The following is a 26,154-nucleotide window of genomic DNA, read 5'->3' as shown; positions in this document are numbered from 1 at the left end:
AGTCCTGGTTTAGGTGAGACCCGAGACCCTGCGTTGACCTTGTATTACTGCACTCTCCTGCGCCCCAGGGCCGCCCCTGGCTGGGCGTGAGGCCTGAGCGGCCAGGCCTGGAGTCCTCGCGGAAGCAGAAGCGTCTGGAGCTCTGAGGGCGGCCCAGGGCTGCCGGCTGTGCAACGTGCACGAGCCCGGGGCATCTGTGAACCTGTATGTTGGGGTCCAGCCAGCCTAGGTTCTGTGCGGGAGTAATGAAAAGGGAGGTTCCGAGTTTTCCCTTCAGAATCTGAAATGTGATATAAGATACATTTATAATGCCACATGTGAATTTAGAATTAATACCAAAATCACATTCTCTGTCCCTGTTTTTGAAACAGAAAATGTTGGCAATGGAAGAAGCTTTGAATTGGGTGAAATACATAGGCGATGTAACAATTCTCCACAAGTTAGGAGCAGTTGACAATTGTTGGCCTATGTTAAGTATTTTCTTTACAGAATGTAAGTATAAATGCTTTAAATCTTACTTGACTCAGTTTTTAAAGGTATTATTTGAGGAAGTGGAATGTGGAGTTGTGATTTATTACTTGTCTTAGGATTTAAAAAATGTTTTTCTCTGAGTTAGAGAAAAGCCTGCGTAAGAGAGCTTTAACTCTGTGGTTACTTTTATCCTGTGTTCCCCATCTTAATGATTTCTCTGACATTATGTATTTTAACATTTTACCTGATAGATGTCCTAAGTTACTATATAGAATACCCAAAGAAAGGGACCACAGCTGGGGCCTCATGTGTTCTCACTGGTAAGAGAAATAAGTAATACAGCCAAAATTATAGTTTTCACTTCCCCGATGAATCTGTTATTCTTATGTACAGTGAAACTCTTACATATACTTCACCTTGTGGAATACTTTTCCCTAAAGTATTTGAGTGTTAGCAGTGTTTGTTTAGTATAGTTGTAAGAATCTTGAAACAGGGAATATTTGGTTCTTTAGTAGATGTTGGCAAGAATTTGTCATTTCCAGCGAGAAGAAGGCAATTTTTATACCATTGATCTAATTATTAGAGAGAAGTTATGATTAAACACGAAGACAGGCTCTTCGGGTGGGTGTTCCAGACCCTGGGCTGTGTTGAGGCGGGTGTCCCTGTCCCGGAACGCTTGACTGCGATCACGGGCTAGGTTCAGTGGTGGAAGGAGGGGACCAGCGTCATGTATGAGGCACCCGTGTGGGCTCGCCTTTGACTCCTGGCTGTTCTGTCTTCTTTGTACTATCCCCGCAAGACAGCGGTTGTTATCCCTGTTTTAGAAGTGAACAAACTAGTAAGACTTTGAGAGGTGACGTGATACTTCTGCAGGCCTGTAAGTAGGAGAAGCCAGATGAGAAGTCACCTTTCTTTGATCTTAAAGCCCAGATTTTCATCCTATAGTCTCACTCCATCCCTTGGTGTTACTTTATTTCCCAAATGCTTCCTTGAATCTTAAATTTTAGGTGAATGTGTTTGTCTAGAAAATTTTAGGTGAATGTGTTTGTCTAGAAGTGTAACTACATTTTTGTCATAATAAAATTATTATTATCATTATTATTACTATTATTATTTACCACTTTAGAAAAATCTATTATATTGTATAGAACAGGTTAAAATACAGTAAATGAGGTCTGGTAAGTTTTGGTTATTGCTTCAGCATTTTAATTAGTTTCTTAAATTTATGTAAGAATAGTTTTTCAAATAAAGATTCATTTTAACATTTTATTTGTGAGAGTCAAATGTGGAATTAAGACATTTAAATTCTTCATTTGTTATATTAAATACTTCTTAGAAAGTTGTTTTACAGGATTTTTTTTCAGAATTTTATTGAACAGTGTGCCAGGTACACCATAGGTGCTCAGATGTATTTGTTGACTTGACTTGAGTACTTACAAAGCCCATTGAGAGTATGCTATGAAAGAGCATTTGCTGTAACTACGATGAGAACCAATGCAGTAATAAACAAGTGTTTTTTTAATACTCGAAATAGAACTGATTAGATCCATAGCAAGCAATGAATCTAATGTTACCAGTTGTTTATTTTCAAATATGTTATTTGATACATGTAAAAAGAGGACAAGAAATATGTTATTTAGAAAGTGTAATATAATAATGAACTTTATGAACTCACCTGAGAATTAGAACATTAACAATACTGTTTTTTTAAAACAAATGTTCTCTCTCTCCTAAAAATAAAATTTAGACAAGTATCACATAACTAAAGTTGTGACAGAAAGCTGCAATATTCTTGAAGAATTTAAAAGGCAAAATTGTGCAGAGTGTTTAGAGGTAAGAATAAATATTTACTTGTAAGTATATTTTAAGATTTGCTTGTTAGAACTTTTATTGACATTCAGAAAGTCAATAAAACTGCTATCTGACAATGTATAAGGAACTACTATAAAATTCAGTAACATGTTTGAGGGAAATTTTGTTGGAAATTTTAAGTTTTGATTAGAATATTTATTTTTTTAGAGGAAGAAAACAACATCTTGATCAGAATTTCCTGATGTTACAGACTTTGAAAGAGTTAATTGTCCTCTGGCTGGTGTGGCTCAGTGGGTTGAGCACAGGCTGCAAACCAAAGGGTTGCCAGTTCGATTCCCAGTCAGGGCATATGCCTGGGTTGCGGGCCAGGTCCCCAGTAGGGGGTGTGTGAGAGGCAACCACACATTGATGTTTCTTTCCCTCTCTTTCTCCCTCCCTTCCCCTCTCTCTAAAAATAAACAAAGGAACAAAGTTAATCAAAAATTGAAAATTTACTTTTTAAATTAAAAGGCATGTGATTAGTTGGATAAATATGATTTCTTTGGTAACAGCTTTATTGAGATGTAACTCACATGCCACACAGTTGACTCATTTAGACTAATTTAACTAAAATTTTTAAAAAGGATTTAAGAAAGTAATGCTCTTGAATTCTCTAAAGCCATTGATGTGATTCAATTTATTTTAATTTGTATATTTTGAATATTTGAGTGTTTGAGACGAAGTTTTAGTTGTATCTGGAGGATTTTTGGTTTTCTTTTGATTTCATTCTTGCTTACTTGGTTGCCTCTTTATTTTGGCAGCGAGTAATCAACATTGCCTGTATGTGTTATTGATTTATACATTGTTTTGTAAGCACTCGGGTTTATTGAACAATACCACATTTTCTAACCTAAAGTTAAAGTTCCACCTTGTATCCGTGCTCTCCCCCCGTATGTATGGCAGGCCTCCTAAGGGTCACATAAAGCGGGTCACATAAAGTGTGCGCAAGGGAGTCGGTTGGCAGCAGTCACTCATAATGCGGTGGCTTTGTTTTTCTGTAATATTCCTGTAACAAAGCTGGCGCTGAGTCATTAGGTACAGGTTTCTTTAACTGTACGTACCAAAATACTGAGCACTGATTTCTCATTTTCTTTTTTTTTAATATTTTATTTATTTATTTTTTAGAGAGGGAAGGGAGGGAGATAGAGAGAGAGAGAGAAACATCAATGTGCAGTTGCTGGGGGTTATGGCCTGCAACCCAGGAATGTACCCTGGCTGGGAATCGAACCTGGGACGCGTTGGTTCCCAGCCCGCGCTCAATCCACTGAGCTACGCCAGCCAGGGCTATCATTTTCTGTATAAGTAATTCACCAGGTCACTTCTGATACCAAAGATAGAAACCCAGGTCCATTTTTCCTGGGTGTGGGGGTTGTTGATTGTCTTTGCAGTTAATTGATAGGTCTTCTTTCATCTTGGTTTCCCAGCAAGGAGAAGTGATGAAAATGAAAGGAAATGAAGAGTTTTCCAAAGAAAGATTTGATGTTGCTATTGTCTATTACAGCAGAGCCATTGAATATAGGTAAGAGGCAAACAGAACCCTGAAATCCTTTTTATGTGGCAGATAAGTTAGAAGCTGCTGGGGGGCGGGAATGATGAGGCGTTGGAGAACATCTTTAACTTACTCTGCAGGTTGGAGTTTCTCCCCTGTAGGCATGAGAAGCATCAGAGATGGTCTGAGCATGCGAACTCAGTCAGAGAGTAAAACTCAAGTAGCTCAGGTGAAATTGTGAATTGGGTTCTGCCTGCCTTCGTTTTCTTCCAGGCTGTCTGTACAGACTTAATGTTCTTCCTTGTTTTCATTTTGCCTTCAACTAATTTCTTCCAAATTATTAAGTGATAGTTACTAATACCTAAGACGTCCCCCACTCAGGGATTTTTGCTTTCTGAGAGGGAGCTTTTAAGAGAGAATAGTGGGACTTGCTGAGAGAATGCGAGCGTTCTCTCTCCGCGCCTTGTATTTGCTCGGCAGCTGGAACTGGGTGGCGCGTCTGCAAGCGGGCCTCGCTCGGCTCCCAGGACACCTTCCCTGGGCCACATAACACCGTGGCAGCCACGGGAGGGCACGCTGCAGACAGCTTCTCTCATTCCTCCTGTGCCAGCGTCCGCGGGGAATGAGCTGAGCCAGGCGGCACGGCACACCTGAAAGGCTGCCTCTGGGTTCTTCGGAGGAGAGGGTGGAGGAGGAGAACAGTGGGTTCCACCACCCACGGTCAGATACGACTGAAGAGGGGAGAGTTTGAAGCGAAGCTGGTAGATGGCCCCCCCAGTGTACAGACGCCCTGTGAGTTCCTCGTCCGGGAGGGATAGTCCTGACTTGCGTATGCAGTTCTGTCCCCGGCAAGTACACGCACGTGCAGTCTGCGCCGTGTGACCCTCACAGCAGCCCTGTGAGCGAGGCAGGACAGTGGCAGTCTTTGTGTTGAATACAGGGAAGCGGATGGTTTGAGCGGCTGCGCAGGGAGAAGGGGAAGGAACCAGGACTTGCCCAGGTGGCGCTCCCAGTCCTGTGTTCTTCCTGCTCTGCCCTACAGACGGAAAGGCTGTGAAAGTTTTCCCATGCCTTGTGTTTTCTGTGTGCATTTTGTTTGTTTCATATATAGTTTGCTTTACTGACTAAATGTTATTTCTTTTCAAGTCCCGACAATCACCTTTTTTATGGTAACCGAGCTCTCTGTTTTCTCCGCACCAGACAGTTCAGGTAAGTCGTTGCAGCGTTCCAGCCACTGAACTGTCATGTTGAATGCCCATGTTGGAAAAATATTTCTTTTGCAGGTATGCAAGAAAACCCTTCAATAGTTTTTGGCAGAAATAGTTAAATGGTTGGAAAAAGAACTCTGTAAGCGATATATAGTGATGGCAGTGACAGCAGGAGCTATTCTGATTGCCTGGATAACATGTTATGAATTATTCTAAGTACTTTACATATGTGACTTAATTCTCACAACACCCTTAGTAGACAGGGACGTTATTCTCCACATTCGTACTCGGACGAACTCACACCATTAGTAAGTAGTGATGTCGGGGTTTGCACACACATCTCACCTGATGATGTCCGAGTCTGTGTTTACAGCACCGGTCATATATCACCTTTTTTTGCTCTATTAATTAGTTCTATAGTTCTGGAAGAATTTTTGTTGTGTTTGTTTCCTCCACCCTGGTATGAAATAATTAAGTAAATGTCTTTCATAAGTGAAAAAAAAAGAAATTTAATGGTTTAACTATGGAAATGAAATCATAATTCATTCTTAGTTCCTAATGTCAAAGCAAGCTTTTCTTTACTAGTTGGGAAATATTGTTAACACTACAGAATCTGTATGCTGTTTGTTTCCCTCAGTCTAAAAACCTCAGGACATAAATGATTAAGCAGTAACATTGAGCAGAGTAGGCTGTGTCCTACTCTGGTAAGTTTAATTGTGTCCTGCCTTACTGTAAGGTTAGGGTGGCTTCATGAATACATCTACTCAGTAGAAGTGTATCAACTGCAACAACAATTAAAATAAAAAATATATATTAAAAAAAAGAAGTGTATTAAAACCAAACTAAAAAACCAGGTTAGAGCCCGGGATCCTCATAGTAAATAGGTATGAGGCCCTGCTTAGTTATTAGTTATAATCCATACTGGTGCCTGACCTTTCAACAGGGAGGTCAAAATAAAAGAAAATTTGACAAATTACCTAATTCTCTCTATATATGGAGAAAAAGGACGCCAGTTGCTTTGGTGAAACAGTGTTTTTCTGGTGTTTGCTTCTGGAAGAAATTTCTTACATGGTTTACAAGTGGTACAAGTTGAGTGATGGAGTAGAGAAGAACCTCAGCAATATGCTGTTCATAAAAAAAAACCACCACCACCACCTCCCTGACAGCGCTCTCCGGGGCTTCACAACTCTGTGACGTTCTCTCATGAAAGCAGTCAGCGTTGGCTGTATTGCAGTGAAACCGCTTGCGCCGAGGTGTGATGGTGGAGAGTAGGCAAGATAGGATATTCCAAATTTAGCTTTTAAAAATAACCTTTATCATGTTTTTCTTCTACCATAAACAGAAAACATTCTCATGGTAGAACACGTGGAAAACGCAAGAGTGTAGAAGGGAGAAAAGATGGGCTGTGGATGCGCGAGGCTGCCTAGAGCAGAGGAGCGGATGGTCCTGACGCCGTCTTCTGGCAGCCCTCCCGCCGCCCGCCGCTCTGACGGGGGAGGGGCTGCCGGTGACGTTAGGTTCCCGCTCTGGCTAGGTGCAGAGTCGCAGATGTCCTGCGCTGTTTGAAGGTGCATCTGGGTGCTTTCAGCATGAATAGGTTGGCAGCTTGGCTGGCTTCTTACGAAAATCGAGATGCTAATCTGAAACCTTGAGCGGGCAGAAGGTCATTCCCTCTGCATGGAGGAGCTCCGAGAGCTGAGAGACGGACAGACCAGGGTGTTTCTCCCCTCTTTGCGGAGTGTCGGAGGCTAGACACAGGGGAGCCCCTCAAACTCCGCTGCAGAGGAGGTGCAGCCAAGTGGAAGTATAGAAGCCAGCTGTCCTGGTGAGGTCAAGGTCTAGAGCAGGGTTGTGCATCCGTCCTTGTGCTGCCTTCCTGACGCTCTAGCACGTGGTTCTCTGCCACTCGGGTTTTCACTAGAAGCAGGTCTGCGGCATTTTCTTCTCAGGCAGTAATTATCCGTGTGTACCGGATGCCTCCTTAACGTCAGAGTCCTTACGCTGCACTGGTCTTGCTGGTGTTTCCCACCTTCTCGTACATTGTTCACATGACTTGCTAGTAATGTCGCCATAATGTTTTCTGAGTCCACGGTACGTAGAACTCCCGATTAAGAGAGCAGACAGTGTGACTTCAGAAAAGAACATGTTGTCAGAAGTGCCAGTGACATAGGAGGACAAATGTCCTTTAGCTGAGTTACCAAGATTGAGGTGCTTTGACGCTCTCCCACCCGAGGGCTGGCAGACCTGTCAGGGGAGTCTGGCTGAGCTCGGGGCAGGTGGGGCCGCTCGGAGCACTTTGCACATTCTGACTCATAAAACCCGGACAGCCCCCGAGAGGCAGGTGCTTCTGTCCCTTTGTGAGTGAGGGGCCAGGGAGGTCGGGCAGGTGTCCACGGGCACTAGGTGGGTGTGGTGGAGCCGCAGTCAGACCGCAGGCAGCCTGGACTTAGAGTCTTTATTAACCCCCGCAGGAAGGTGGTGACAGAATCCAAGGGCCATGTGAAATGTGAAAAGAATTAAATAAATGGTCCAAATAGCCAATAAATATGATTATCCTTACAGGACAGGCAGGTTAAAAACCTGCGTCTCTCTTTCCTACCCGTCAGACTGGCAAACATTTAAAAAACTGATTACACCAAGTGTTTGAGGGGGTGTGGAACAAAGGGACCCGCATTGTCGGCTGGAGGACGCGCAGACTGGCGCCATCACGTCGGAGAGCAGTGTGGCAAGGCGAAGATGTGCGTGCGTCCTCTGCGGCTCCCGCCAGACTCTCAGGCGTGTAACCGAGAAGAGCTGTGCAAGGCGTCATTATAGCATCGTTTGTGAGAGTCAAGGATGGGAAAAACCTGAATGTCCATCAGTACGGGAGCAGGTGCATCAGTTATGGTGTATGGTATATTTGTACAATGGAATCCTGTGTGGTTGTTGAAATGAATGCAATATTGAGTAAAAACGCACGTTGCAGAATGATTTCTATGGTCTGGTGCTGTTTATATAATTTTAGAAACATGCGAAATGATAAGCATCTTTATAATTAGTGTGTATGAAGAATGTTTTAAAACACACGGGCAACTTCAGACACTGGGGGAGCGGCTGTCCCAGGTGGAAGGGAGCCGGGCCGGAGGTGGAAGAGGACGGGCACAGCAGGTGTCAGCGGTGATAGACTTCAGCCAAAGGGTCTGAAGCAGACGTGGCAGAATGTTAAGATCTGGCTAAGCTGGTACATGGGTGTTCATTATGTTAATGTCAATCTCTATACTTTTATGTGTACTTGAGACATTTGATAAAAAGCAACACTAATTAAAAACGCACATGGTAAGAAGAAAAAAGAAAAACAAAAACAGATCACGAAACGTCAAGGATGAGACAAGTGAAACGTAATCTGGAGAGAAATCCAAGGAAGACCAGCAGCGGGGAGCCCGCTGGGGTGCGGGAGGGGTGTGAGGGAGGGGTGTGTGGGGAGCACACTTCCTTCAGAAGTGGTCCAAGTGGTGGTGGCGGTTTTCAGTGCCGGACGGTCGCACAGTTTATGAATCAGACCTCCTTTCAGTGACTGGAGGCGAGGCCGGGAGCCAGTCAGCACCCTTATCACTCGGCCAGGTCTGCGGACCACTTGGGAATGCAGTTGGAGTGAAGGTGGGGGTGGGGCTGGTGGCAATGTGCTGTCTGCTGTCACAGCTTGTCCCTGCTGAGTCCTGCAGCCCAAGGGACGCGTGCCATGTATCCTAGAACCTGTGGCTTGGTATTCTGGAAGCCCACTTTTCAAACACAGTTTTGGTAGTTCAAGGACATTTGAGAATAGGAGTTGTGGCCTAAGTAATCAGAAATTTTCAGTTTAGAGGGAAACCTGGAAAAAGGAATTAGGCACATCTGTAGCTTCCATAGTTACAGTGGTTACGCAAGGCATAAGGTTAGGCTTTGCCTAGTTAATATTTAAGCCATTCTTGTGGGAATCGGAGGCAGAAAAATAAAATTCTTCGGTTGGAATATGATAAACTGTAAGGGAAACTAATGAGAAAGGGGAAGCTTTGCCCTGGATGTTTTTGAATTTGAATTTACTTTGGAAAATTATGGAGTTTTTAAACTTGGTGTTTATTTACTTTGACCTTTTCCTATTTAGTTCCCATAATAAAATATTCCCTTCTATTAGATCCCAGGTTGTGATCGATAGCAGGCAGATAGTTTAAAGGACAACATCTCTCCCTCCTTCCCCTCTCCTGAATTTCTTTGAGGCCAGAGGTATAAATCGACTCCATTGTATGATCTGTGAGATTTTCAAAATCCTAGTTGGTTTGGTGAATTATTTCTCACTCTGCTTTCTTACCTGTGTGATTTTTATTTTTATTTACAAGCTGCTGAGTTTGTTTTTTCAGTCTTCTTTGGAATGCACCCACTTTTTAAAAAATCAGGTGACAAATTGCAGAGTCACCCAACTCAGACCCCTGCCCTGTCCTCTCTTCAGACCCTTGTATATTTCCGTATTTTATGCCCATATAAGCAGTTGCCAAGTTGAACCAAATGAAGTTGCCATGTTTGTGAATATAGGTGATTTCACTCAGTAGTGTCTTTTTTTTTAAACATGGCAGGAGCACACTGTGCACACTGGGTACATCTTGCTTTATATTTGAATCTTGGAGCTCGCTCCATATTAGTGCATATAGAGACCGGCCCTTGTTCTTCCTCATGGCTGCACAATCCTTTATTGGGTGGATTATGTATTTTTCCAGTTTAAAAATACATCACTCTAATGATTACCCCTTTATGTCCTATACTCGGGTGCAAGTATACTTGTAGGATAATTCCTGGTAAATTTCTTCTACTTGGATGAAAGAATATCTATAATTCTAATTCCAGAAGCTCACTTTTGATTTAAAAATTATTTACTTAGGCAATGGTATCGGTCACTGCACATTGGGCAGCGACTGACCATTATTACATGTGACTCCTGTTTCTGTTGTGTTGTAAGAGCTGGAACCTTGGGGAGTAGTACTGTTCTTTCTTGGTTGGTCTGGACAGGCCCTGAAAGGGATGATTTATCACTTAGTGGGGGAAAGTGATGAGCCTTTAATGGCTTGCAGAGTTCTTACTTATGTATTGTGGCTTGAGAGAGGCAGTAGCATTTCTTTCCCTTCCCAAGTCCATGGTCAGTCGTGAGACAGGAGCTGAAGATGGCCCGTGGCGATCCGGTCTCACCCCACGACTGAAACAGTTGCTGGAGAACTGGGCCTGCAATCTGATAGTCGGAGGACTCACTCACCCGTGGCCACACACAGAACCCGGCGTCAGCGACCCTTGTGAACTTCGCAGCTTGGAGGAAGAGGGAATCGGGTGTTAGGTCGGGGTTTTAGACGGCATCCCAAAGTGAGAAGAGGCGGCTACTCCACCTATGATTAGTGCCCCTCCCCCGCCATCTAACCGCCTGCGAAAAGTTAGGGATAGGGAGAGATTAATGTAGCAAACCCACATGGAAGCTTGAGGAAGGAGTAAGTTCTCTACTAACATTTTAGGGCAAAATGTATCCTATTGTTTATGAGGAAATGGGTGCTGGGGCTGAAGAGAACGCTTTCCCATGGAGCAGAGCGAATTGGAACACCGGGGCTATACCGCTCGCCGACCCTTTGCTCAGCCCTCTCACCACAAAGTCACACAATCTTGGGAGTTTCCCCATGTTCAGGGATGTCACTGCCCCGCAGGTCCTGGGCTACAGTGGCCCACACACCATGCAAGGCAGTCTGCCCACTCTGCTTTAGAAGCAGAGTGTGGTCATATGCTAATCAGTGTGAGAATGATAGTATTACTATACATTTCTTCAATTGGTAATGACGGTCAGATATAGTATACATACTGCGATAAATATAAACTATAGTTTAATAAACGCTCAACAGATATTGGGGTTCTGTTTATGGTCCGGTCGGAAATGCACAAAAGCCCTTCTAGACAGCGGGACCGCAGTGCGACAGCCTGTGGGGGGGATTAGTGGTGCGCCAGGCGGCCGGGGTACAGAAGAGGAGGGTCCTGTAGGCTACCTGAGAGCTGCCAGCCTTTGGGGGAAGAGGGTTTGAAGCCGAGGGGGGATGGCGTGGTGGGCGCCGCGCGGTCAGGCGGGCTGCAGCAGAGGAGGGCGTGCAGGGGCGCAGCGGGACGGGGTTGTGGGGGCGGGGTAGGAGGCTGGCGCAGGCCTCCAGGCCAGAGGGGACGGTGGCTCGGAGGGTGGAGTCGGTGGGAATGGAGAAAGTACTTTCGAGGCAAAATGAGCAGGTTGCGTACGATCTGGTTTTTCGCCTATTCCGAGGCTCCCGCCTTCTGCACGCTCGCGGGCTCGGGGGCCCTGGGAGGGAGGGTGGTGGGCAGTAGGACTTGCCCTCACGCTTGGACTTTCGGCGCTGCGGGGCGGTCCGCATGGGGATGTAGTGCTGGCCGCGAGGTGCGTGGCGAGGGCCTCCCCGCACAGCTGTGCACAGGACGCATGGTGGGGATAGCTACCCTAGGTGAAGCTGCAGGCGAGGGGAGATGCTCCCGGGAGGGGTGGTCGGCCTCCACGGCTCCGGAATCGCTGGCGTGTTGGAGAAATAACAGCCTGCCCGCAGGGCCTGGTATGATGTAATCGGAGGTGGGGCTTCGAGCAGACCCCCGGACCGTGCTGACGTGTAGCTGGGGGTGGGACCTGCTGGGCTAGAGCAAGCGCGCTGCGGCTAGAGTTGCGCAGTTGGGAAAGGATGAGCCCGCACGGGAGGCTGCCCAAGGGCAGCCTCTGGGCTCCCGGGAAAGCTCAGTGCGGCCTCTTCGCGGCAAAGGTGGCCCGCGATACCTGCCACTGCTAAGAAGCCGAAGAGACTTCGGACTTAGCGTCGTGGGCGCGATTCAGGTACCAGAGGGTCTCCGTGCTAGTGGGAAGCTTGGAGCCGACGCTGGGTAGAACAGGTTGAAAAATGAGAGGGAGGGCGTGGAGACGCCAGCACAGGCGGCTGTTAGGGGTGTTTGGGAGAGCGGGGCAGAGGGGAGCAGAAAAGGCCTGCAGTGGTATGCGCAGTGATTCCCAACCATTTTGGCAGCAGCGATGGGGTTTCGTGGAAGATGGGGTGCGGGGTGAGGGGCGGAGGCGGGGCTAAGATGCGCTCTGCTAGCCTGCGCGCTGTGGTTGGATGGGGGGGAGACAGAGGGCGGGGCTCAGGGCCGATTCACTCACTGCCCGGGTTCTGACAGGCTGCGGACTGGTACCCGTTCGCGGACCGGTTCCCGAAGGGCGGCAGATCGGTACCCGTTCGCGGACCCCGTTTCCGACAGGCTGCGGATCGGTACCCGTTCGCGGACCCGTTTCTGACGGGCTGCGGGTCCGTCCCTGATGGGTCGCGGATCGGTACCCGTTCGCGGACCCGTTTCCGATGGGCCGCGGATCGGTACCCGTTTGCGGACCCGTTTCCGACGGGCTGCAGATCGGTACCCGTTTGCGGACCCGTTTGCGATGGGCCGCGGATCGGTACCCGTTTGCGGACCCGTTTCCGACGGGCTGCAGATCGGTACCCGTTTGCGGACCCGTTTGCGATGGGCCGCGGATCGGTACCCATTTGCAGACCCGTTTCGGATGGGCCGCGGACCTGTACACATTTGCGGACCCCTCCCCAACGGGCCATGGATCGGTACCCGTTTGCGGATCTCGTTTCCGAAGGGCCGTAGATCGGTACCCGTTTGCGGACCCCGTTTCCTACGGGCCGCGGACTGGTACCGGTTCGCGGACCCGTCCCTGATGGGCTGCGGATTGGTACCCATTTGCGGACCCCGTTTCCGAAGGGCCGTGGATCGGTACCCGTTTGCAGCCCGTCTCCTGACAGGCAGCGGCCCGGTATTAGGATGTTTGGGCTACAGAGAACAGAAGGCGGTTTGAACTGGTTTAAGTGGTGACGAAAACTAACCTTATTCGAGAGTTCCAGAAGATGGAGGCTGACAGTGTCGTCAAGGTCCTGGTGTTTTTCCAGGCGGCTGCGTGACCTGGGTGTTCTGCTGCCACCTATGGGCGTCGGGGTGCATTACAGTCTCCCGCAGAAACATGACTTGGCTGTAATCTTCAAAAAATACGTACTGAAAACGTAAATTCGGGCCGCAGACCGGTACCCACTTGCGGGCCCCGTTTCCGACCGGCCACGGATCGGTACCTGTTCGCGGACCCCGTTTCCGACCGGCCGTGAATCGGTACCCGTTCGCGAACCCCGTTTCCGACCGGCCGCGAATCGGTACCCGTTCGCGAACCCCGTTTCCGACCGGCCGCGAATCGGTACCCGTTCGCGAACCCCGTTTCCGACAGGCTGCGGATCGGTACCCGTTCTCGGACCCCGTTTCCGACAGGCTGCGGATCGGTACCGGTTCGCGGACCCCGTTTCCGCCAGGCTCCGGATCGGTACCCATTCGCGAGCCCTGTTTCCTATGGGCTGCAGATCGGTACCTGTTCTCGGACCCCGTTTCCGACGGGCTGCGGACAGGTACTCGTTTGCAGACCCGTTCCTGATGGGCCACGGATTGGTACCGGTTCGCGGACCCCGTTTCCGAAGGGCCGTGGATCGGTACCCGTTTGCAGCCCGTCTCCTGACAGGCAGCGGCCCGGTATTAGGGTGGTTGGGCTACAGAGAACAGAAGACAGATTGAAGGGGTTTAAGTGGTGACGAAAACTAACCTTATTCGAGAGTTCCAGAAGATGGAGGCTGACAGTGTCGTCAAGGTCCTGGTGTTTTTCCAGGCGGCTGCGTGACCTGGGTGTTCTGCTGCCACCTATGGGCGTCGGGGTGCATTACAGTCTCCCGCAGAAACATGACTTGGCTGTAATCTTCAAAAAATACGTACTGGTGATACATACATGCATACAAAATGGTCATTCATAAGCCTAGAGTTTGAATTTTCGGAAACCAAACAACAGTCACCAGGAGCCAGATCACAGCCGCAGTGTCCCCGAAGTCACTACCCACCTCCTCGCCCAGGATGTCTACGGTCATGCCTGCCAACGCCACTGGTGATTTTTGCGCAGTGTGAACAGTCATACAGTATGTGCTCTTTCACGTTTGGCTTTCAGCATTGTTTCTGAGATCCGTACTGTTGTCTGTGGAGTTATATAAAGTGTTCATCCATTGCACGAATATACCAGGTTGTATCCATTCTCCTGCTGATGGACATTTGGGTAGTTTCTAGTATTTGGCTTTTACAGGTGATGTCGTTGTGAACCTATATACTCACTTCTGATGAGTGTGTAGTCAGGGACAGGGCATGCTTATATTCAGCTTTAGTACATAATTCCCAATGTGTTTGTATGACTTTCTCCTGCCAGCAGCCTATGAGAGTGTCAGTCCCATGTCTTAACTAACACTTAACTTTTCTGTTACTTCATTTAGCCTTGCTGGTGGGTGTGTAATGATGTAGCACTGTGATTCTAATTTGTATTTCCTTAAGTTGAGCATCTTTTCATTTGCTTATTGACTGCTTGGATTTTCTCTTACCGTTAAGTGCCTGTTAGTATTTTGAGTTGAACGTCTTTATTTATTAGTTCTTTTTTAAAAATTACGGGTATGAGTCATTGTCAAATATGTGAATTACCAACATCTTCTCACACTCTGGCTGGCCTTCCTACTCTAGATGTTTCCCCAGCAAACTGCTGATTTTAGTGCGGTGCAGCGTGCCGGTGATTCCCTTTATGGGAGGCGCTTTTCGTGTTCCCAGTCTCTGCCAGCTCACATGTCACCCACACGCTGTGTTTCTTCTACAGTCTGGATGGTTTAACTTTGGGATTTAGATCCATAGTCCATCTGGAGGTGGTGTCTGTGTTTAGTGTGGGGTGGGGTTCAAGATTCATGTGACTGTCCAGTTGGCACAGCACCGTTGAAGAGTGGTTTTCTCTATGCACTGCAGTGCTCCGTTGTCGTATAGATCAGGTGACTACAGGCGAGGATCTGTTTCTGATTGCTGTTTCCTATTCCGTTGGTCACTCATCTGCCTTTAGATAGCTTTTTCTTGTTTAAAACCATGTTTATAGCCTTTCACTGGGTATTACTATATTATAATATTATATTGTAGTCTAATATTAATCCCTGGAACAAATCTAGGTATTAATACCTAGTTTTGTTCTTATAATCTCTTTTGAAGAGGGATGAGTCAGTCCCCTTAGGAATCATTGGCTAGCTCTAGGTCACATGAGTACCCCCAAGCCAATCAGTGCAAAGGAGAGTGGCTGTTGCCATGATGGAATTAAACTAGTTAGGAACTGTCTCTGATTCTTGTTGTTCCTAAGGTAGACACAACCAAAGGCTAGTAATCAGGTTGGGGTTTGGGGGAATAGTTGTTGGGTAGGCTACCAACAGTGTTTTCTCATGGTTTAAGATGTATTTTTGTGTTTGTTTTTTTAAAGATGAGAGAGATCTGAGCATATTAAATGTTGATGAGAGGTTGTGCAACCGTGTGAATGTACTGAATACCACTTGAACTATGCATTTGAAATGGTTCAGGTGGTAAATTGCGTGTTACGTACATTCACCATGATACGGAATGGATTCCTGAGGGGGAACTGCTAATATACAGGGGAGAGAAGGGAGAATTGATACTGTGAGAATGGACCGGGTGGAGAAATCGGGTGCATAAGGAAGAGCAGGAACACCTGTACTGCAACAGTAAAGGAGAAAAGGTAGGGCTGGGTAGGGGTGTGTTGTTGCTGGTAGGAAATTGAGAGTTTCCTTTGATGTCTCTAGTTTTCCCTTTGAACTCAGAGCAGAGGTCATCTGCTGAGAGTGAAGGGAGTTTATTGGAGGTTTGAGGACAGGACATACGATTTGAAAAGATCATCTCCAAGTCAGAAAATGGTTTGACCTAGTACAATGGTTTAGCAATGTTGAAGGCCCCCTTCTGCTGTGTCATTTTCTCCAGCAGTACTTAGCTCCCTGGAGATGGGCGTGGAGAAAGCAGGAAGTGGGACTGATCCCAGAGTTGGGGCTGTGCCGCAGGGCCAGATGTGCACACAGGGACGAAGGAGTGTAAGGAATTAATAAGCACGTGACCGTGAAATGATGAACCACTGACTCTCGGGCTAGCTAAATAAGGAAGTAAAAAAGCAAAGAGGTTAAGTCAACGAGTTGGGCACCCTGAGGAGATAGCAGGAATAGTTGAACAAGATGGAAGGAACTAGGTTATAGGGGAGAGTGGGATGGCTGAATGAGTGATTTTTGGAGGGTGGAATAGTTTTGAGTGATCAGTTTTACGGGAAGGAGGGGGCAGCGGTGGATATCTGAGCTGGGGTGGAGGAGGAGGGCTTAGGAGATAAGCCAGGAAACTTAGTACTTGACAGTTTACAAGTGCTGATTTAGTCCCTTCCTCAAAACAGGAAGGACAGAATTGTGACCCCCCGTTTTAGATGAAAAGCAGGCCCTGAGAGGAGAATAACTTTCTAACAGCCCCAGCGAGAGTCAGTGATGGGTTGGACGCCACCGTCTCACGTCCCAGCTTTCGTGCTCTGTCCACTAGACCCTGGCAGGGGTGTCGTGTGAGGGATCTGGGAGCTAGGTTTCTGCAGATGGGAAGTCTTGCTGACATGCCAAAAATTGTGCAAACAGCTGTACAACTGATAACAAGAAGCTGGGCGCAGATTAAAATGGAGGCAGGCTGTGTGCAGGAAATACCCCAGAAATATGGAAAGCAGTTCTTCCTGGGTCGTTGTGATCATGACTCTGGATGACTTTTCCCCTTGTTTTAGTTTTCTGCATTTTCCAAATTTCCTATCATGGATGTATATGAATTTTTAAAAATTAAAAAATTAGTTTGTAACTAGATTATATATGGAAAATTCAAAAAGTACAAATAGAAATGCAATCTACTACCTCTATGAAAATGAACATGGGAATATTTTATTTCTTGTTTTCCTTTTTAGAAACGCCCTTGGTGATGGAAAGAGAGCCATCATTCTAAAGAACAACTGGACAAAGGTAGGTTTCTCTTGTATTTTACCTTGGCAAGTAATGCCATACAGTGCGATGGGAAATGTGCTCAGGTCACAGGTTGTACGTTTGTGTGTAGAAATGCTGGATAGAATGTGCAGGGTTCGAGAGCAGGACAGGGACTCTTCAGTTCCACTGTCAGGAAGGAGACCGAACACAGCAGTGAGGCTGCATGTGCCTGAGGGGAGTAGGTTGCCTGTAGGAATCTTGACCTTGGGGGCACCTTCCCCACTGAGGTACCAGCATCTGCACACAGCAGCTGGGTTGAAGACCCGAAACACAAAACTTAAAGCGCAGAAGGAACTATAGGAGATGGTATTGCTCACAAATTCTTATACACAAACTAGTGAAAAAACATAAATTTGCTTGTATCAAACTTCAACATCTGTATGTCAAAACACCCCGTGAATGAAATCATAGTCTGGGAGGAGATAATTTATCTTATGTATGGCATATATAACTGATAGGGTTCATATCCGGAATATGCAAAGGCCTAAAATGAAAAACCCAGTAGAAATGGGCCAATACGCAAGCATTGCACAGCAGAGGAACTCTGAGTGGGCAAGAGAAGTAAACTCAGCTCTGTTTCCCAGCAACGAAAACTGTACAGAGACAGAAAAACAAAAGCAGGAGCGCACACTCGAGAGCCTCTGAACAGACCCACGTATGCGGGAGTAAATAAAACTACACGGTCCCGTTGGGGTTCTTCAGATGGGCAACAGCTAACGAGGGGAACAGCCCTGAGTGTGGGTGAGCGTGTGCCGGCAGGAATGCTCCATGAACCAGTGGTGCTGAATTGGTTCCAGCCACCTTGGGGAGCACTGTGATGCGCGTATGCAGCAGCTCCTTGGTTCTAAGTGTGTGAGCCCCGCGAACAGCCTTGCACATGCGCACATGGTGCGTTGTGCAAGGTTGGCCACCGCGACAGTGTGTTGATGGCATGCCTAAGTATTCATTAACAGAGCCGTGGACAGATGTGGTTTTTACACTTGATCCAGTCATTACTATGATCTGTCTGATTTGTCCTCTGTCTTTTTTTTGTTTTTTTAAGATTTTATTTATTTATTTTTAGAGCCTGGTCGGGAGGGAAAGAGAGAAACATCAATGCGTGGTTGCCTCTCATGCGCCCCCTACTGGCCCTGACTGGGAATTGAACCAGCAACGCTTTGGTTCACAGGCGAAAGCTCAATCCACACTGAGCCACACCAGCCAGGGCAGAAGTTTTTTATTTTTATTTTTATTTTTATTTTTATTTATTTTTTTAGAAGTTTTTTATTTTAAGTTTTTTTTATTTTATTTTTTTTAAGTTTTTAAGTTTTTTTAAGTTTTAAGTTTTTAATTTTTTATTTTATTTTATTTATTTTAAGTTTTTTTTTATTTTATTTTTATTTCAAGTCCACCTTGTCAGTTATTTTCTTTTGTGGATCATGCCTTTGGTGTTACATCTAAAAAGTCATCAAAATACCTAAGGTCATCTAGGTTTTCCCCTATGTTATTGAGTAGGAGTTTTATGGGTTTGCATTTTCCATTTAGGTATGCGATCCATTTTGTGTTCATTTTTTTGTGGAGGGTGTAAAGTCTGGATTCATTTTATTTTTGCATGTAGATATCTATTCCAGCATCATTTGTTGGAAAGACTATCTTTCCTCCATTGTATTGCCTTTGCTCCTTTGTCAAAGATAAGTTAACTATACTTATGCGGTTCACTCTTCTTTTAATTGGGATGTTTTGTGCTCATTGCAAAAATATCTCTGTAGCCTAAATATATTGGGTTGGCCAAAAGTTCGTTTGATTTTTTCCCTTTTGATGGCTCTTGAAGAGTTTAGTTGTCTTTAACTTCATTTGAAATAATTTTGTTAAATTGCATTGTGATAGCTGTGGTATCAGTATGCATTTAAAAAAACTAATCAAAATTGGTGAATTTTTCTGTGGCCATTTTAATGTTGAAGATGGAAGAAAATACACAACATTTTTGGCATATTATGCTTTATTATTTCAATAAAAGTAAAATGCAAAAAAAAAAAGATTTGTGCAGTGTATGGAGAAGGCACTATGACTGATTGAATGTGTCAGCAGTAGTTTGTGAGGTTTCGAGCTGGAGATTTCTCTCTGGACGACACCGCGTGGTTGGGCAGACCAGCTGAAGTTGACAGTGGTCAAATCAAGACGTGAATTGAGAACGATCAACATTCGACCATGCGGGAGACAGCAGACATACTCAAAATATCCAAATCAATAAAGTTACTGGTGAAAATGAAACATGTGTCTTTTATTTTAAGGAAAAAACCATATAGACTTTCTGCCAACCCAACAAACTCCTAGTAAGTATTCAGAAAGTTTGGTAACTATATATTTAGGTCATTTGTCACTTTATTTTCCCGGAAGGGAATGCTCATTGAAGGATGGGTTTAAATTCAACAACAAAAGTAGACTGTCCAAGGTAACAGTCTTTACGTTTATAAGAATCCTTCTATTTTAGAATTAATTGTGAGCCCGAGTTTACGGAATCATGTCTCCAGGATATAAGCCTGTATAGGAAGGTACTCTGTTGATTTCTGTGTGAGGTTGGGCCATTTTTCCTTCCTTCTTTCTAGTTAGAGAAGACTGGTACATTGTCTACTTTCCTAAACATGCGTTCAGGCTTCAGAGAGGCTTAGTCATTGTATCGTCAAGAGTGAGAATTTTTATGGTAGAGTCAGCAGGTAATTGTCAACATTTCTGTGTGCATTACCTTTTGACGATGTTATATAGGATACAAACCAATAGTTGCACAAATGTTCTCAAGAACCTTTTCACTTTTAGGGGTATAGCTGGACTCTCTCGTTTGTGAGAGACAAAACCTAGTCCGCATTTGGCTTAAGTAGGAAAGAGGAAGTAATAGGTCATGTCATTTGAAACTTCTAGGGATTAGCTTCGGGCAAGACTGGATCCAGATCTGCACACACTTCTCTTCCTGTTTCTTAGCTGTGCTTCCCTAGTTGCTAGCATCACATTCGGTCTTTCTTCTGTCTCATTTTACCTCGGTTCCACTGCTGTGTCCTCCTGTTCCACAGTGTCTGATCTGTGCTTTCACCCAATGTATTTTTCATCTTCAGTGCTATAGCTTTCACCTCTAGAATTTCAATTTGAGTATTTCTTACATATTGCACGTCTTTACTTACATGTCTGGTCTTCCTTTTAGCTTCTTCAATGTGTGGAATATCTTCATAATAACTGTTTTAATGCCCTTGTCTACTAATCCTATCACGTGGGTCATTTCTGGGTTGTTTCCATTGATTCATTTTTTCTCCTTATATTCCTTTTTTGCACACCTAGTAAGTTTTTTAAAGATTTTATTTATTTTTAGAGAGAGGAGAAAAGAGGGAGAAACAGAGGGAGAGAAACACCAGCGTGTGGTTGCCTCTTGAGCACCCCCTACTGGAGACGTGGCCCACAACCCAGGCATGTGCCCTGACTGGGAATCCAACTGGCGACCCTTTGGTTCATAGGCCAGCACTCAATCCACTGAGCCACACCAGCCAGGGTACATACTTAGTAAGTTTTGATTGGGTGCCAGGCATTGTGATTTTACCTGATATTTTTGTATTTCTATAAATATTTTTCAGCTTTGTTTTGGGATGTGGTAGTTACTTGTAAACAGTTTGCTTTCTTGGAGTCTCGTTTTAAGCTTCGTTAGGTGGGATCATAGTGGTATTTGGTCTAGGGCTAATTTTTTCTCCATAACTGAAGCAAAGCTTCTGAGTACTCTGCCTGATACTCTATCAATTAGTGGTGTTTTCCATCCTGACTGGGGGGAACAGGAAATATTCCTGGCCCTGCGTGGGTACAACTGTTGTTTCCTCTTAGCTTTTCAGGTGGTCTTTTCCTGGCTGGGGTAGCTGCCCCACACGTAGGTGCTGATTAGTACGCAGCCAGACTCAAGGGGGCCCTGTGACAATCTGGGGTTCTCTGTGCAGCTCTCCCCTCCCTGCCTGTCTGCCCTGAGAACTTGAGCTCCTGGCTCCGTTTCCTTAGCGGAGACTGCAGTCTCCGCCTGGGTTCCTTCTAGCTGTGCTGTGGCTGAGCAACCCCTCTGAGCAGGCGGGAGCGGGCCCAGGGCTTACTTGGTGTGTTTCTCACCTGTCAGGGATCGCGCTCTGTTGTTGCCTGGTAGCCAGTGTCTGGCAGCCCTTTGTTTCACATATGTTGCTCGTACATGTGGTTTATTTTAGGCAAGAGGGTAAATCCAGCGCCTGTTCCTCCATCTGGAGCAGAAGTGGTAGAATGTGGGCTCTCTTGGCTTCGTTTTGAAAAAGACTTTTCATGCAGTGGGAGACCAAAGTGATATCCTCAGTAACTGTTTGTTCTAGTGGAAAGAGAACATCTTCAGTATCTATATGGTGCACCCAAAGGATGCCTCAGACTTACTGTCCTTGGGCCTTGTGCCCACCTGTGGATCCAGCGCTGTAACCTGGGAAATGGTACATTTGCATTGGCCCGTTTCCCGGGTCACAGCCATGCTCGTACTGCACCGTCATTATTGGGGTGGGGCATGAGGTCGACAGTCCTGCCATTCCTGTGTAGAGAAGGGACACGGTGGCCCTCCAGAGGAGGGGGTGCTGGGCAGGTGAACCAAAGAGAATTTTTCTATATGTGATAGAGAATGGGATAGTATCAAAGATGAGCAAGACTTGCTACTGTAATGGGACTCAAGTAACTCTCTAAACAAAAACTTTAGCAAAGAGATCTGAATAAAATTTCTCAAGCCCTGGCTGGCGTAGCTCAGTGGATTGAGCGTGGGCTGTGAACCAAAGCATCGCAGGTTCGATTCCCAGCCAGGGTACATGCCTGGGTTGCAGGCCATGACCCCCAGCAACCGTACATTGATGTTTCTCTCTCTCTCTCTATCTCCCTCCCTTCCCTCTCTAAAAATAAATAAATAAAATCTTTAAAAAAAAATTTCTCAACTGGCACAAATTATACTGGTTATAGAGTTTAAGGACAAGGACTCAGTAAAGGGATGAGTAAAGGGAAATGAGAATGAGATAAAGTGTTTTTTACAAATTTAAGTAGATATGGTTTATAATCTATCATAATTTCCTGTGCTGTGATTTAAAAAAAAATGCAGTTATGGTTGGTCCTGGCTGGCATTGCTCAGTGGATTGAGTACTGGCCTGTGAACCAAAGGGTGGCCAGTTCGATTCCCAGTCAGGGCACATGCCTGGGTTGCAGACCAGGTCCCCAGTAGTGGGTGCTCAAGAGGCAACCACACATTGATGTTTCTCTCCCTCTCTTTCTCCCTCCTTTCCCGTCTCTGTAAAAAAATAAATGTTTAAAAAAATGCAGTTATGTAAGCTTTCAAGTTGACATATGCCCGGGGGCTAGGATTTTGGTCTTTTTTTTTTTTTTTTAAGATTTTATTTATTTATTTTTAGAGAGGGGGAAGGAGGAAGAAAAAACATCAATGTGCGAGAGATACATCGATTGGTTGCCTCTTACACGCCCACAGCTAGGGACCTGGCCTGCAAAAACCAGCAACCTTCCCATTCGCAGGCCAGCACTCAGTCCGCTGAGCCACACGAGTCGGGGTGGGGTTTCCGTTTTACAGCACCCTGAGAGCTCTCTGTTGTCTTGTGCCTTTTGAGGAGGAGCAAAGCTGGACCAAATGCAATCTGAACTGACTCTCTGATCTGAGTCTATATAGTTTGGCTAAAAAGAAATTCTCCAGAACTCGCCAGTCGGGTTGCTGCCCCAGAGCAGGGTTCTCCATGCACTGCGTCTGCATCATAAACAGAGGCCCTCGCGGTTGTTTCTGGCTTTTCTTAGTGGAAAGCTCGTCTTTCTTAAAAAGGTCACTTGTTCCTGATCTCGTATTTTCTCATAGACTCAGAATGTTCTTTGTAAAGTGTGTAGCAGAGAGGAAAGCTCTGGGCCCAAGTCCTAAGATCAGGGTTCTATGGTTTGCCCCTCAGTAAGTGACATCTGTCCAGTTCCCAGCCTGTTACCCTTGGAGGTCACTTTTCAGGTGGAGGCGCTGTGTCTAAAATGGGAGTTTGGTTTGTGAGCGGCCAGCCAGAGGAGAGGCTGGTTGAGTTAGCCCAGGTCTGGCAGTGTTCGCTTTCTAGATGAAAAGGTTCGTGCTTGATATACAAGATTTCTCAACATGTGTACATGTGGCTGGCCAGCCAGGCCTGTGGTTCTGTAGCAAAAACAAAAAAAAAAAGAACAAAAGTCTCAATTAAAAAAAAGAAAACTTGATTAAAAAACAAAACTCGATCATCGAATTAAGAGTAAATCAGTGGTTTTGGACCTTTTCTTTCTTAAAGCCAAGAACTGTTCTTAGAGATACAAGAATTAAAAGCTGATTAAGAGAACGCCAGCCTGGTTGCTCAGTTGATTAGAGCATTGCCCGGATGCGCCCAAAGTTACCGGGCAGATCCCTGGTCAGGGCGCATGCAAGAATCAACCACAGGACATGTAAATACGTGGAACAACAGATGTCTCTCCCTCTCTCTCTCCCCCTCCCTAAAACTCAGTAAAAAAGAAAAAAAAAAGCTGTTAAGAGAGTGCTGGGTGGAAGGTGTAGCCTAGACTTACCTCTCACCTGAGCTGCGCCCTCTTCAGGGGGCTGGGAAGCTGCTGCAGGAGCCCACCCGTGCTTCCAGCGCTAAGGTTCTGCTGGCTTCCGAAGTGGAGGTGACGTCAGGACTCGGAGGCCGTCACTGCCTTGACATACTGTGAAGAAATTTAAGTTATTTATGTGAATGATTTTCATGCTTTATTTGGCATAAAAATTATTTCCTTCTTTACTAGTAAAAAAATATAATGAAGGTTGAATTTTTTTTCATTGGGAGAGGGTACACAAGTCTCTCTTAAGCAAAAACGCTGATCTCTGGTAGTTGTTAAAAATGATTATGAATACTGTTATAACTATTCGCTTAGGTCATTTAGGTAAGTTTATATCCTGAGAGGTGTTAACACTTTTATTTACAGTTCATTGATAGGGTTCTGATCTAACATTTTAAGAAACTAATCAGGTTTCAAGCCAAATATTTTTTTCTTATCTATTTCCTTTAACCTAAGCATATTTTTGAGAACATTAAATTTATCTCTTTGGAACAGGGTCATTATCGTTATTGTGCTGCTCTTTCTATGCTGGGGGAGTATGACTGGGCCCTGCAAGCAAACATTAAAGCTCAAAAACTCTGTAGAAATGACCCTGAGGGCATCAAGGATCTAATTCAGCAGCACATAAAGTTACAAAAACAGATAGAAGACCTGCAAGGTATTTCACCTCAGATGCTTTCGGTTTCCCTTCATTGCCTTTAAAACTCTGGAAGGTGGGTTTCTCGGAGGAATGGCGGACCCTGAATCAATTTCCAGGTGGTTTGTACTTACTTTGTTATCTCGGTCGAGTCCCTTACGCTTTTCATTTCTATCTGTATGGAATTGTATCAGCATTATGTTCCGCTAGGTAATTATAAGTGATTTGTATTTTTATTAGAATTTTCAGCAACAAATTATAGAAAAATATGCCTTCTTGAAATCTGAAAAGAAAGTAAATCCTTTTTGAAACAAAATTGCCGTGAAATCATCCCCGTCACTGTTACAGTTATTTCCTGAAGAAAATTCCCTCCGTGAGAGTTGTCTGATGTATTTGCACCAAGGTTGTGGCTGAGTTTATTTGCATCTCAGGGATTCACTGCGCAGCATAGGAATTCTGTAATTCCTTACCCTACACTCCGCAGAGGTGTGTCCTGTTTTTCCTTTTGGGCGCTGAGTGTCTTACGAAGCTGAGTTGGGTGGTTCTCTTTCACTAGCAGATGTCACCCACCATGACACGGTGGTACGGCTGTGAGCTCCTGGAAGACAGGCACCGTGTCTGGCTCACATTTACCGTATTTTGCCGTGTATAATGCGCACCTTTATGCCCAAATTTTTGAGGGGAAAAGAAAGATAACGTGTTATACATGGGTCGTCCCTGGAAGACCTTGTACCTGTTCTTGTGTTTTATAACTGTTTGTTGTGTAAAATTTTCTTGGACTATAATATAGTAAAAAGTAAATGCTAAAATTCCATTAGAGTACAAAAAAACAAGTATCTAAATATAAATAAATAATTGGATTAAAAATTAAAACAAAAGATAGTTTATCTGAACGTTTGAGCCAAAGACGTGGGTGTGCACTATATACGGCAAAATACGGCCTTCGCTGCTGCATCTAGTCAGTGATCCTCTCCAACAGGACGTCAGCTGAGGTCCGCAGGGTGGTTTGTTGACGGGATCCTTAAACTAAAAGCATCGCAACACGTAAAATTGCTTAGGTCTACTTTTCAGTTCTCTGACTTTGCAAGTCTTTTCATGTGTGTATTTCTGTTGCCAGTGCACTGGTTACTAAGTGTGTGTGTGATTGATTTTGTAGGTGGAACATCAACTAGGAATCCAATTAAATCCTGTTACGAAAGCAGGTGAGTTAATATCAGTTCGATCAATAGCTGTTGCTTGGATGGGCTTTGCCCTGCAAGTTTAAGAATCATTGTGTTTGATGCTTTAGCAGCCCATAGCAACTCCAGTCAAGTTGGAGGTGAAAGGTGGTTTTTAAAGGGTCCCTGGGTAAGATCAGGTGACCTGTGAATTGCCAAATTTGTTTTGCTGGCTGTTTTGCTCAGCTCTTTGTATCTGTATCTATTGGGGATCAGTAGCCTAAGCCCATGGGAAAAGGGGTGAAATGTTCATGGGATGTTACTGTGTTTGAATGAGACCAGTTTGGGCCATTGGGGTCCTGGCCGAGAGCAGGGGCACAGTCTGTGCCTTTTAACCCTTCACCTCTGCTCTGAGAGCATCTGCCTGGGGACTTCCAGTGCTTTTGCAAAGGCCCAGACTCTTCCCGTCGGAGATGGGCCGCAGACACACCGGAGCAGTCGGACTGGATGCTCGCAGGAGAGCCAGGAGCAGCCAGGGCTCTGCTCGTTACTTGGCGATTAAATCAGATGAAGCTTTTCCCCACGTTCCTGAGATAATGAAGCTGATACATTTAAAAGGAGAGTCACCTGTGTTAATATCAGAAACCAGACTACATCTTCTTGAGTTGTTTTTAATCTGAGTTTTTAATACCAAACGTAAAATAATGTTTATGTATAAAGCCTGCTCTCAGAGGTGGAGATCCTTTTTAAAGCAACCTTACCTTGCTTTCGAGGA

At 45.3% G+C, this 26,154-nt stretch overlaps 1 protein-coding gene and 1 long non-coding RNA gene across 9 annotated transcripts in view; one reads left to right on the top strand and one right to left on the bottom strand.

Annotated features, from left to right (window-relative positions):
* Positions 1-26,154, top strand: part of TTC3 (tetratricopeptide repeat domain 3) — a 110,527-nt gene that overhangs the window by 16,214 nt on the left and 68,159 nt on the right. For 4 of the 6 annotated variants that reach the window (XM_045852415.1, XM_045852413.1, XM_045852412.1 and 1 more), the window contains 8 exons: positions 372-492; positions 723-791; positions 2,219-2,304; positions 3,747-3,841; positions 4,958-5,020; positions 16,913-16,967; positions 24,081-24,243; positions 25,379-25,424. In XM_045852415.1, coding sequence (XP_045708371.1) covers positions 372-492; positions 723-791; positions 2,219-2,304; positions 3,747-3,841; positions 4,958-5,020; positions 16,913-16,967; positions 24,081-24,243; positions 25,379-25,424 — 698 coding nt within the window. Of the gene's footprint in view, positions 1-371; positions 493-722; positions 792-2,218; positions 2,305-3,746; positions 3,842-4,957; positions 5,021-11,703; positions 11,885-16,912; positions 16,968-24,080; positions 24,244-25,378; positions 25,425-26,154 lie in introns of those variants that run through there. The other 2 variants (XM_045852416.1, XM_045852417.1) reach the window with 2 other exon arrangements.
* LOC123827967 lies at positions 9,697-13,831 on the bottom strand. Of its 3 annotated transcripts, none has more exons than XR_006787387.1 (3): positions 13,685-13,831; positions 12,930-13,079; positions 9,697-10,326 (listed from the first exon to the last, which is right to left on the bottom strand). It is a non-coding gene; the product is annotated as an uncharacterized LOC123827967 (long non-coding RNA). The 3 variants fall into 3 exon arrangements; XR_006787389.1 differs by having other exon boundaries at positions 12,930-13,024; XR_006787388.1 differs by lacking the exon at positions 13,685-13,831 and adding an exon at positions 13,457-13,617.

This window comes from Phyllostomus hastatus, unplaced genomic scaffold, assembly GCF_019186645.2.
Source record: "Phyllostomus hastatus isolate PE091 unplaced genomic scaffold, TTU_PhHast_1.1 phas_contig_948, whole genome shotgun sequence".
NCBI classification, from domain to species: domain Eukaryota; kingdom Metazoa; phylum Chordata; class Mammalia; order Chiroptera; family Phyllostomidae; genus Phyllostomus; species Phyllostomus hastatus.
This window is presented reverse-complemented; position numbering and strand designations above follow the sequence as displayed.